The following is a 13,808-nucleotide window of genomic DNA, read 5'->3' as shown; positions in this document are numbered from 1 at the left end:
TCTACTCTGAGAACCCAGGGCCCAGAGGGTTCTGGTCAAAATGAGTGCATAACGACCCAGGGCCCAGAGGGTTCTGGTCAAAATGAGTACATAACGACCCAGGGCCCAGAGGGTTCTGGTCAAAATGAGTACATAACGACCCAGGGCCCAGAGGGTTCTGGTCAAAATGAGTACATAACGACCCAGGGCCCAGAGGGTTCTGGTCAAAATGAGTGCATAACGACCCAGGGCCCAGAGGATTCTGGTCAAAATGAGCTCATACCGACCCAGGGCCCAGAGGATTCTGGTCAAAATGAGCTCATAACGACCCAGGGCCCAGAGGATTCTGGTCAAAATGAGTGCATAACGACCCAGGGCCCAGAGGATTCTGGTCAAAATGAGCTCATAACGACCCAGGGCCCAGAGGATTCTGGTCAAAATGAGCTCATACCGACCCAGGGCCCAGAGGATTCTGGTCAAAATGAGCTCATAACGACCCAGGGCCCAGAGGATTCTGGTCAAAATGAGTACATAACGACCCAGGGCCCAGAGGATTCTGGTCAAAATGAGTGCATAACGACCCAGGGCCCAGAGGATTCTGGTCAAAATGAGCTCATAACGACCCAGGGCCCAGAGGATTCTGGTCAAAATGAGCTCATACCGACCCAGGGCCCAGAGGATTCTGGTCAAAATGAGCTCATAACGACCCAGGGCCCAGAGGATTCTGGTCAAAATGAGTACATAACGACCCAGGGCCCAGAGGATTCTGGTCAAAATGAGCTCATACCGACCCAGGGCCCAGAGGATTCTGGTCAAAATGAGCTCATACCGACCCAGGGCCCAGAGGGTTCTGGTCAAAATGAGTACATAACGACCCAGGGCCCAGAGGGTTCTGGTCAAAATGAGTACATAACGACCCAGGGCCCAGAGGGTTCTGGTCAAAATGAGTACATAACGACCCAGGGCCCAGAGGGTTCTGGTCAAAATGAGCTCATAACGACCCAGGGCCCAGAGGGTTCTGGTCAAAATGAGCTCATAACGACCCAGGGCCCAGAGGATTCTGGTCAAAATGAGTGCACTACATAGGGAATAGTGATCCATTTGGGACAGAACCACTGTCGGGTTCTTCAGTTGCACCTTGACCTGACCCTTGTTGTTGTTGTCATACTTTGAACTGAAGAAAAAAACCACAACATTTGAAGACAGAAGGGCTGCAGATTTGTTGCAATAAATAAAAATATATATATATATTTTAAAATGTCTTATTCCTTCACAAGGAGTTACACTGTGTCCTGATAGTAACCTGGTCCCAGACCTGTTTGTGTCAGTCTGTGTCATGACAAGGAGTTACACTGTGTCCTGATAGTAACCTGGTCCCAGACCTGTTTGTGTCAGTCTGTGTCATGACAAGGAGTTACACTGTGTCCTGATAGTAACCTGGTCCCAGACCTGTTTGTGCCAGTCTGTGTCATGACAAGGAGTTACACTGTGTCCTGATAGTAACCTGGTCCCAGACCTGTTTGTGTCAGTCTGTGTCATGACAAGGAGTGGCATGATGACACAAGCAGACTGGTACCCAGGCTATACTGAAAGGGGACTGATGGTACCAGGTACACACCAATATAACATTATTTTATTCCTGAGGTCATTTGATACCTAATTAAAGAAGGGAGTGAAACACCTTGACTTCTAGCCTGGTCCCAGATCAGTCTGTGCTCTTGTCTACTCCTTCGCTGTCATTGTCAAGCCAAACAAACGAGTGACAGGGCGTTGGCATGACGGCACAAACAGACCGGTACCCAGGCTACCTGTTATTCCGAGTGCCTGTGTAAGTTTAGCTTGCAGGTGATGTGCCAAACAGAGAGGTCTCTTTGAATGACGGACCTCCTCACCAATCTCTCTCCCGGTACCAATCTCTCTCCCGGTACCAATCTCTCTCCCGGTACCAATCTCTCTCCCGGTACCAATCTCTCTCTCGGTACCAATCTCTCTCCCGGTACCAATCTCTCTCCCGGTACCAATCTCTCTCTCGGTACCAATCTCTCTCCCGGTACCAATCTCTCTCCCGGTACCAATCTCTCTCCGGTACCAATCTCTCTCCCGGTACCAATCTCTCTCTCCTCTACCAATCTCTCTCTCGGTACCAATCTCTCTCCCGGTACCAATCTCTCTCTCGGTACCAATCTCTCTCCCGGTACCAATCTCTCTCCCGGTACCAATCTCTCTCCCGGTACCAATCTCTCTCCCGGTACCAATCTCTCTCCCGGTACCAATCTCTCTCCCGGTACCAATCTCTCTCCCGGTACCAATCTCTCTCCTCTCTCTCGGTACCAATCTCTCTCCCGGTACCAATCTCTCTCTCGGTACCAATCTCTCTCCCGGTACCAATCTCTCTCCCGGTACCAATCTCTCTCTCGGTACCAATCTCTCTCTCGGTACCAATCTCTCTCCCGGTACCAATCTCTCTCTCGGTACCAATCTCTCTCTCGGTACCAATCTCTCTCTCGGTACCAATTTCTCTCTCGGTACCAATCTTTTATAGTGCTGATCATGAACTGAAATGATGTTTAAGCCAACACTCGTGTCGCTATTTGAAGCTGACTTCCTTGTTGCCCTAATGGCTGTGGACTCCAATGGTGTGTTATGTTAGTGGGCCTACCAGCGTTGGGCTCAATTCCATTTCAATCCCAGTCGATTCAGGAAGTACACTGAAATTCCTATTCTCTTCAATGCTTTTCAACGAGGAACATGTGGAATTGGAACTTGGTTTACGTTCTGAATTGACGGAATGCAATTGACCCCAAGCCTGGAGTCTTCGGCCATGTCTCGGGGTCAACGTCTTGGTACACCACAGTCACTTTAGCCACTACTAGTGTACAGACAGATGGGTTGTATGTATAAATGCCAAATGATGATGTTCCACAAGGCAGCTGTACTAATGGGTTTGTTCATGCTGGCTGTACTGAAAGTACCCAAATCCTACCGTTGCTGTTCCTGTGTGACATCATCATGTTCCAGGTTCCTTCCAGCAGGTTTGGGGTCCCATTTATTTTACCATTCAGTCAATTCAGAGAGTCGATTGGAATTTCAGTTTTGTTTCCTGGATGGACAGAACTGATAGGGAATTGACCCCCGACCCTGCAAACAATAGTCCATTTGTACAGGGGCCCCCTGGTGGTTGTTGTAGAATGTCTTAGTTCAGTCTGAGTTTTCCTTCCGAACGTCGTTGTGGACAAGGAAAACAGAAGGGGACAGCGGTTACCACACAATGCTGTCCGACAGCCATGTTTCATAGGAGGAGTTTGGGTTCCAAAGGGTCGTCTTCTGTTACCTGTTCTCTCATTGTATCATATTGTACAAATCATTATTATTGGGTTCTAACTTGCATTATATTTTTTTCTACCTACATTTTAAAAGAGTTCGTAAACTATAGGAATTGTACAAAAAGTACTTTAATAGATATTGTTTATTAAAGAAAGGAACTGTTAGTGGAAAAAATTGATTATTTGCCAAACTCCTTTTTTCAATTCTAGAATATGATGATTTCCCCGGAGTTCTAGAAAGGGTTCCGTTGGTTCCATTTACGATGTAAACATTCCTTATTTCCTCTGTTTTGGTCTCAGAACACCAGACACTATAAAGAACTACGCAGTGAATGAAACAATTCATTACTCACTGGGCACAGACGTCAGTTCAACATCTATTCCACGTTGGTTCAACGTCATTTTGTTGATTCAACCAGTGAACAGCCCATTGGGTCTTCTGTTGAAAAATAGAATGACTTCATATTGTATGGACTTTACATTGGTGGGGTGGGAGGGAGGCGATTTTGATATTTGCATTTTTCTGTTCTGGAAATGTGTTTACCAGAATGTTAGTATTTTTTGACCAGAGGAAAAACCATAGTGTGTATTTAGATGTCTACAACAATGTTCATACAATATTCCATCACTGCCAACAACCCCCTGTGTTTTGTAGCATGGCAAAATAATAATTAAAAAAATGGAACTAAGTCTTGTCTCTGGGTTGTTTTTCTATGTGTCATAATTATCATTGATAGTTTATTGTATTGCTTCGGTTTATATTGTATTATTTTAGCTCTCACACACTGTACTGAAGTAAGGAGAGTGACCCCTGGTGGTAATGGAAGGGACATGCAGTCCCTCCTGGACTGGACTGCTTCGGTTTATATTGTATTATTTTAGCTCTCACACACTGTACTGAAGTAAGGAGAGTGACCCCTGGTGGTAATGGAAGGGACATGCAGTGCAACTGTCTCCCTGGTGACGGCAATAAGAGTGTGGCAATCATTGATATGGACAGACTTCATTCTGAGTAATAAAGTGCAATGAGGAAGAATTGTGTGAAACAAAATGCTTTCGGGAGAACTGGACTGGCTGGTCTTACCGTACACAAGGAGGACGTTGTGTTGAGGTGGTCTTACTGTACACAAGGAGGACGTGTAGAGGTGGTCTTACCGTACACAAGGAGGACGTTGTGTAGAGGTGGTCTTACCGTACACAAGGAGGACGTTGTGTAGAGGTGGTCTTACCGTACACAAGGAGGACGTTGTGTAGAGGTGGTCTTACCGTACACAAGGAGGACGTTGTGTAGAGGTGGTCTTACCGTACACAAGGAGGACGTTGTGTAGAGGTGGTCTTACTGTACACAAGGAGGACGTGTAGAGGTGGTCTTACCGTACACAAGGAGGACGTTGTGTAGAGGTGGTCTTACCGTACACAAGGAGGACGTGTAGAGGTGGTCTTACCGTACACAAGGAGGACGTTGTGTAGAGGTGGTCTTACCGTACACAAGGAGGACGTGTAGAGGTGGTCTTACCGTACACAAGGAGGACGTTGTGTAGAGGTGGTCTTACCGTACACAAGGAGGACGTTGTGTAGAGGTGGTCTTAACGTACACAAGGAGGACGTGTAGAGGTGGTCTTACCGTACACAAGGAGGACGTTGTGTAGAGGTGGTCTTACCGTACACAAGGAGGACGTTGTGTAGAGGTGGTCTTACCGTACACAAGGAGGACGTTGTGTAGATGTGGTCTTACCGTACACAAGGAGGACGTTGTGTAGAGGTGGTCTTACCGTACACGAGGAGGACGTTGTGTAGAGGTGGTCTTACCGTACACAAGGAGGACGTGTAGAGGTGGTCTTACCGTACACAAGGAGGACGTTGTGTAGAGGTGGTCTTACCGTACACAAGGAGGACGTGTAGAGGTGGTCTTACCGTACACAAGGAGGACGTTGTGTAGAGGTGGTCTTACCGTACACAAGGAGGACGTTGTGTAGAGGTGGTCTTACCGTACACAAGGAGGACGTTGTGTAGAGGTGGTCTTACCGTACACAAGGAGGACGTTGTGTAGAGGTGGTCTTACCGTACACAAGGAGGACGTTGTGTAGAGGTGGTCTACACTCGTCTCTAACCCCTGCAGGAGAGACCTCTTCACTGGACAGGGATAAGGTGCAGGAGAGACCTCTTCACTGGACCAGGATAAGGTGCAGGAGAGACCTCTTCACTGGACCAGGATAAGGTGCAGGAGAGACCTCTTCACTGGACCAGGATAAGGTGCAGGAGAGACCTCTTCACTGGATCAGGATGAGGTGCAGGAGAGACCTCTTCACCGGACCAGGATAAAGTAAGAGATGATTCACAGTCAGTCTGTACATATCTGATATCTGCATTAGAATGTTTTATAGACAAGCATAGATGTATGTATTCATTTTGAGGGGTTCAGTTTTAGGTATGTTTTCTATAGTTATATTTGACTAATAGACCGTATATTAGTATTGATATATCATTGGTATAACGGGCAGCTTCAATCATGTTGTAATTGATTTATTGTAATCCATTTGAAGTTTTCAAAATGAATGAATCATATTTACACAGAATCTGTGAATCAATCCGTTGTGGTGATATGGGTGATATGAGTAACTGCCCTTTGAACTCCAGGAAAAAGTTTTCACACACAAGGTGAGACTTACCGAAGTTATAAGGAAACTGGTAACCAGTTTACAGGAACAATAAGAAACAGTTGTTGGCCAAGATTTTATTATAGGCGAGCATATAGTGCCTTGTATTGTTGCTATCTTCCAAGACTTTATAGAGCAATAACCTTTTGCGTCCAATTTCCTGGTTTGTGTTTTCAGCTCTACTTCCTGGTTTGGGTTTTGAGCTCTACATTAATGCAGCACCCGTCTGAAAAATGTGTCCAGTTGACTCACAGAACTTCTGTCAAGAGATATAGCACCACAACAACTGCAGAACTTGATGTTGTGTCCCACACAGACCAGAGGAACAGGGACTTGAGGCCATGGCAGAGCAGGGGGAAGCCCAGGGGACAGGAGAGGAACCACGAACACCCAACACGCCACCCCTGAACCACCGGGGGACAGGAGAGGAACCACGAACACCCAACACGCCACCCCTGAACCACCAGGGGACAGGAGAGGAACCACGAACACCCAACACGCCATCCCTGAACCACCAGGGGACAGGAGAGGAACCACAAACACCCAACACGCCACCCCTGATCCACCGGGGGACAGGGGGGACTTTCGGGGAGGGTCAAGATGTGGAGAAGGGAGAAGTCATAACCAGATCCGCGAGGGAGAAGAACGGTCGCTTCACCAACCCCTGGCCCACATGGCACTACCCCTCCTCTGCCTCCCTGCTCCGGTTCTACCTACTAGATAAGGACCACAGCAACCTACCCCGCTCCAAAGAGGTATGAATCCCATCTTTAACATATTGGCTTTTTGCCTTGTTGTTTTTGCTTGTTAATTCTACATTCCATTAGCAATTTGCATAGAAATGTATCCTAGTAGATGATGCATGACAACCCCATGCAATTATATTCATTTAGACCTGATGTATTTCAACCTCAGACAAGGAGTTGTAGTGCTTTCATCAGAGTCCTTTTTCAGCCAGGTATTTGTTGTTATTTACCAAACGTTTGTGTGTCCCTGTGTTGAGGAGTTAGACCGTGAGCTTCCACTGCTGAAACCTTCCTTCATCCAGAGGCCTGAGGTTTGTTTTCATGTTGTTGTTTCTTGTTGATCTCTTTTAGTATGCAATACTGTTCCCAGGAGTCCATGAAAACAACAGAACAATTGAACAATAATATAACGTATACATATATAATATAACCTATACATATATAATATAACCTATACATATATAATATAACGTATACATATATAATATAACCTATACATATATAATATAACCTATACATATATAATATAACATATATAATATAACCTATATATATATATAATATATACCCTATACATATATAATAGAACCTATACATATATAATATAACCTATACATATATAATATAACCTATACATATATAATATAACCTATACATATATACATATATATAACCTATACATATATAATATAACCTATACATATATAATATAACCTATACATATATACCTATATATATACATATATAATATATAATATAACCTATACATATATAATATAACCTATACATATATAATATAACCTATACATATATACATATATAATATAACCTATACATATATAATATAACCTATACATATATAATATAACCTATACATATATAATATAACCTATACATATATACATATATAATATAACCTATACATATATAATATAACCTATACATATATAATATAACCTATACATATATAATATAACCTATACATATATAATATAACCTATACATATATAATATATAATATAACCTATACATATATAATATAACCTATACATATATAATATAACCTATACATATATACATATATAATATAACCTATACATATATAATATAACCTATACATATATAATATAACCTATACATATATAATATAACCTATACATATATAATATAACCTATACATATATAATATAACCTATACATATATAATATAACCTATACATATATAATATAACGTATATACATATATAATAGAACGTATACATATATAATATAACGTATACATATATAATAGAACGTATACATATATAATATAACGTATATACATATATAATATAACGTATACATATATAATATAACCTATACATATATAATATAACCTATACATATATAATATAACCTATACATATATAATATAACCTATACATATATAATATAACCTATACATATATAATAGAACCTATACATATATAATAACCTAACCTATATATACATATATAATATAACCTATACATATATAATATAACCTATACATATATAATATAACCTATACATATATAATATAAACCTATACATATATAATAATAACCATATATAATATAACCTATACATATATAATATAACCTATACATATATAATATAACCTATACATATATATACATATAACCTATATATAATATAACATATATAATATAACCTATACATATATAATATAACCTATACATATATAATATAACCTATACATATATAATATAACGTATACATATATAATATAACCTATACATATATATAATATAACCTATACATATATAATATAACCTATACATATATAATATATACATATATAATAACCTAACATATATAATATAACGTATACATATATAATATAACCTATACATATATACATATATAAAATAACATATATAATATAACTATACATATATAATATAACCTATACATATATAATATAACCTATACATATATAATATAACCTATACATATATACATATATAATATAACCTATACATATATAATATAACCTATATAATATAACATACATATATAATATAACCTATACATATATAATATAACCTATACATATATAATATAACCTATACATATATAATATAACCTATACATATATAATATAACCTATACATATATAATATAACATATATAAAATAACCTATACATATATAATAGAACCTATACATATATAATATAACCTATACATATATAATATACATATATAATATAACCTATACATATATAATAGAACCTATACATATATAATAGAACCTATACATATATAATATAACGTATACATATATAATATAACCTATACATATATAATATAACCTATACATATATAATAGAACCTATACATATATAATATAACCTATACATATATACATATATAATATAACCTATACATATATAATAGAACCTATACATATATAATATAACGTATACATATATAATATAACCTATACATATATAATAGAACCTATACATATATAATAGAACCTATACATATATAATAGAACCTATACATATATAATAGAACCTATACATATATAATATAGCGTATACATATATATTATAACCTATACATATATAATATAACCTATACATATATAATATAACCTATACATATATAATAGAACCTATACATATATAATATAACGTATACATATATAATATAACCTATACATATATAATATAACCTATACATATATAATAGAACCTATACATATATAATATAACCTATACATATATAATATAACCTATACATATATACATATATAATATAACCTATACATATATAATATAACCTATACATATATAATAGAACCTATACATATATAATATAACGTATACATATATAATATAACCTATACATATATAATAGAACCTATACATATATAATAGAACCTATACATATATACATATATACATATATAGTATAACCTATACATATATAATATAACGTATACATATATAATATAACCTATACATATATAATATAACCTATACATATATAATATAACCTATACATATATAATATAACCTATACATATATAATATAACCTATACATATATAATATAACCTATACATATATAATATAACCTATACATATATAATATAACCTATACATATATAATATAACGTATATACATATATGCCATAACAGCTGGTTGAGAGAATGCCAAGAGTGTGTAAAACTGTCATCAAGGTAACGGGTGGCTACTTTGAAGACTTTCAAATATAAAATATATTTTGATTTGTTTAACACTTTTATTTTTGGTTACTACATAATTCCATGTGTGTTATTTCATCTTGTATTAAAGAGTAAATATAAAGAAAAGCGGGTGGAATTAGTAGGTGTGTCCACACTCTGACTGGTCCTGTATATATATAACATAACTCCACAGGTGGAATTAGTAGGTGACTGGTCCTGTATATATATATATAACATAACACCACAGGTGGAATTAGTAGGTGACTGGTCCTGTATATATATATAACATAACACCACAGGTGGAATTAGTAGGTGACTGGTCCTGTATATATATATAACATAACACCACAGGTGGAATTAGTAGGTGACTGGTCCTGTATATATATATAACATAACACCACAGGTGGAATTAGTAGGTGTGTCCACACTCTGACTGGTCCTGTATATATATATATAACATAACACCACAGGTGTAATTAGTAGGTGTGTCCACACTCTGACTGGTCCTGTATATATATATATAACATAACACCACAGGTGTAATTAGTAGGTGTGTCCACACTCTGACTGGTCCTGTATATATATTTAACATGACACCACAGGTGTCAGGAACCGTGGGGTCTGGTCTCAGGGTGACCTGGCTGGGCCACGCATCAGTCCTGGTAGAGATGGACGGCCTGGTCATCCTCACTGACCCCATCTTCAGCCAGAGGGCGTCTCCCTTCCAGTTCATGGGGCCCAAGAGGTTCAGGGGCCCGCCGTGTACAGTAGATCAACTACCCAAGGTGAGGTGCCTCCAAACACTTGAGGGGCGTGTGTATGTGTGTGTGTGTGTGTGTGTGTAAATATGTGTGTGTGTGTCCTGTATATGTGTGTGTGTGACTGGTCCTGTATATGTGTGTGTGTGTGTGTGTCCTGTATATATGTATGTGTATGTGTGTGTGTGTGTGTGTGTGTGTGTGTGCGTGCGTGTGTGTGTGTGCGTGCGTACGTACGTGCGTGCGTGCGTACGTGCGTGCGTGCGTGTGTGTGTGTGTGTGTGTGTGTGTGTGTGTGTGTGTGTATGTATGTGTGTGTGTGTGTGTGTGTGTGTGTGTGTGTGCGTGCGTGCGTGCGTGCGTGAGTGCGTGTGTGTGTGTGTATGTATGTGTGTGTGTGTGTGTGTGTGTCAACGGTAAAAGAAAAAGATAACACATTTCCGTGGACTTTTCCAGTTGATGAATAAAGTTCTTCTTCTTCCAGGTGGATGCTGTGCTCATCAGCCACACCCACTACGACCACCTGGACGTAGGTTCAGTTAGCAGCCTCAATAAGCGCTTCGGCGCCGAGCTGCGTTGGTTTGTCCCTCTGGGGCTCCAGGGTTGGATGCAGAGCTGTGGCTGTAAGAACGTGATAGAGTTGGACTGGTGGGAGGAGAGCTGTGTCCCTGTCCCCAGCCCTGTCGCTGTCCCCAGCCCAGTCGCTGTCCCCAGCCCTGTCGCTGTCCCCAGCCCTGTCCCCAACCCTGTTCCCAGCCCTGTCGCTGTCCCCAGCCCTGTCCCTGTCCCCAGCCCTGTCGCTGTCCCCAGCCCTGTCGCTGTCCCCAGCCCTGTCCCTGTCCCCAGCCCTGTCCCTGTCCCCAGCCCTGTCCCCAGCCCTGTCCCCAGCCCTGTCGCTGTCCCCAGCCCTGTCCCCCCAGCCCTGTCGCTGTCCCCAGCCCTGTCCCTGTCCCCAGCCCTGTCCCCAGCCCTGTCCCCAGACCTGTCGCTGTCCCCAGCCCTGTCGCTGTCCCCAGCCCTGTCCCCAGCCCTGTCCCCAGTGGTGTCAGCCAGGATAAGGTGATGTTCGTGTTCACCCCAGCCCAGCACTGGTGACATAACAGGTTGGTTTCGATAGCACCCCAACTGTGACATGTGGTTGTGTTACGATAAAGCAGGTTGGTTTGTTACCTACCTGAGTTGAAAGCACCTGACTGTACAGATAGCTGAGTTTGATGTGACATGTGGTTGTGTTAGAGTTTTGTGACATGTGGTTGTGTTACTGAAAGCACCTCCATGAGTGAAAGCACCTGTGTGACATGTGGTTGTGTTACCTACCTGAGTTGAAAGCACCTGACTGTGACATGTGGTTGTGTTACCTACCTGAGTTGAAAGCACCTGACTGTGACATGTGGTTGTGTTACCTACCTGAGTTGAAAGCACCTGACTGTGACATGTGGTTGTGTTACCTACCTGAGTTGAAAGCACCTGACTGTGACATGTGGTTGTGTTACCTAGTTGAAAGCACCTGAGTTGTGGTTGTGTTAACCTGAGTTGAAAGCACCTGACTGTGACATGTGGTTGTGTTACCTACCTGAGTTGAAAGCACCTGACTGTGACATGTGGTTGTGTTACCTACCTGAGTTGAAAGCACCTGACTGTAACATGTGGCTGTGTTACCTACCTGAGTTGAAAGCACTTGACTGTAAGTTGTTGTGGGTAAGAGTGTCCACTAAAAGGGTCTAAATGTAAATGAATAACAGGGTGCTGTGGGGGAGCTGGTCTGTCCTGGGGCCCTGCAACCGCTTCTTCTTTGCTGGAGACACCGGCTACTGCTCGTCCTTCCAGGAGATTGGGAGGCGCTTTGGTCCGTTCGACCTGGCGGCCATACCCATCGGTGCGTACCTGCCCAGGTATGGAACTAGTGTAGAGCTGTCCTGCCCAGGTATGAAACTAGTGTAGAGCTGTCCTGCCCAGGTATGAAACTAGTGTAGAGATGTCCTGCCCAGGTATGAACTAGTGTAGAGCTGTCCTGCCCAGGTATGAAACTAGTGTACAGCTGTCCTGCCCAGGTATGGAACTAGTGTAGAGCTGTCCTGCCCAGGTATGGAACTAGTGTACAGCTGTCCTGCCCAGGTATGGAACTAGTGTAGAGCTGTCCTGCCCAGGTATGAAACTAGTGTAGAGCTGTCCTGCCCAGGTATGGAACTAGTGTAGAGCTGTCCTGCCCAGGTATGGGTAGACACTGTTAACCATCCAGATCCAAATGAATCCATCCATATATTGTTATTTCTCTTTAGAGATGTAATGAAGTCACTGCATGTGGACCCAGAGGAGGCTGTGGAGATTCATAAGGACGTCAAGGCCAAACACTCCCTGGCTATTCACTGGGGGACCTTCGCATTAGCTCATGAGGTGAGCATTCTATATGTTCAGCCATTATATAAGCCTACATCCACAATATATGTTGGCCTCCAAAATCCATCTCCTCCCTCTCCATCTCCCCCTCTCCATCTCTTCCATCTTCCCCCTCTCCTTCTCTCCATCTCCTCCCTCTCCAACTCCTCCCTCTCCATCCTCTCCATCTCTTCCCTCTTCTTCTCCATCTCAATCTCCATCTCCATCCTCTCCAACTCTTCTGCTCTCTCTCTTTCTCTATAATTTTCTTTCAACTCATTTTTCTTTACCCAATGCAAAGGAAAGCGCCTAGCTAATATTGTTCATATTTCCCTTTGTATCTCTCTCTCTCTCAGTTTTACTTAGAGCCTCCAGTGAGACTCAGGGAGGCCATGGAGAAGAATGGGTTGAATGCGGAGAACTTCTTTGTCCTGAACCATGGAGAATCCAGAGTGATGGGGGGAGAAAGAGAAGGAGGGGGCGTTTGACTGATCAGATGGGCTACATTGCCAGAAGCTGCAACATGAAAGAGTTTGGACTTCTGACAAAGAAATCTAAGCTTGGTGTTATAGCGTTTGCCTGATAAAATGGCACTGATGTACATATTTGCAACTTTAAAAAAATAAATATATGTTTTTAATGCCAAGTGATATTGATTGCACTATTGAATAAATGTTTTTATCAACATGGCTGTTTCTTTAAATAGTGACCAAGCAAGGAAGTAAGGAAG

The 13,808-nt window shown here is 41.0% G+C and overlaps 3 protein-coding genes across 5 annotated transcripts; all 3 read left to right on the top strand.

Annotated features, from left to right (window-relative positions):
• Positions 1-124: 124 nt before the first annotated feature.
• On the top strand, positions 125-1,065 carry LOC135573026 (proline-rich protein 2-like). The gene is made up of 2 exons (XM_065022085.1): positions 125-128; positions 236-1,065. The coding sequence occupies exons 1-2, from the start codon at positions 125-127 to the stop codon at positions 1,063-1,065; spliced, it is 834 nt and encodes a 277-aa protein (XP_064878157.1).
• A 1,237-nt stretch (positions 1,066-2,302) lies between these two features.
• LOC135572838 (uncharacterized) lies at positions 2,303-11,790 on the top strand. Of its 3 annotated transcripts, none has more exons than XM_065021299.1 (6): positions 2,303-5,625; positions 5,877-5,960; positions 6,137-6,714; positions 6,966-7,016; positions 10,547-10,729; positions 11,187-11,790. In XM_065021299.1, the coding sequence occupies exons 3-6, from the start codon at positions 6,301-6,303 to the stop codon at positions 11,763-11,765; spliced, it is 1,227 nt and encodes a 408-aa protein (XP_064877371.1). In that variant the 5' UTR covers positions 2,303-5,625; positions 5,877-5,960; positions 6,137-6,300; the 3' UTR covers positions 11,766-11,790. The 3 variants fall into 3 exon arrangements, with proteins under 3 accessions (XP_064877371.1, XP_064877369.1, XP_064877370.1); XM_065021297.1 differs by having other exon boundaries at positions 6,963-7,016; XM_065021298.1 differs by lacking the exon at positions 5,877-5,960 and having other exon boundaries at positions 6,276-6,714; positions 6,963-7,016.
• A 445-nt stretch (positions 11,791-12,235) lies between these two features.
• LOC135572839 (N-acyl-phosphatidylethanolamine-hydrolyzing phospholipase D-like) lies at positions 12,236-13,763 on the top strand. Its single transcript, XM_065021300.1, has 3 exons — positions 12,236-12,594; positions 12,982-13,096; positions 13,435-13,763. Exons 1-3 carry the CDS (start codon positions 12,434-12,436, stop codon positions 13,564-13,566), a joined length of 408 nt encoding a protein of 135 aa, XP_064877372.1. The 5' UTR covers positions 12,236-12,433; the 3' UTR covers positions 13,567-13,763.
• The last annotated feature ends 45 nt before the right edge of the window (positions 13,764-13,808 follow it).

Source organism: Oncorhynchus nerka, linkage group LG8 (assembly GCF_034236695.1).
Source record: "Oncorhynchus nerka isolate Pitt River linkage group LG8, Oner_Uvic_2.0, whole genome shotgun sequence".
Taxonomy (NCBI): Eukaryota; Metazoa; Chordata; class Actinopteri; order Salmoniformes; family Salmonidae; genus Oncorhynchus; species Oncorhynchus nerka.
This window is presented reverse-complemented; position numbering and strand designations above follow the sequence as displayed.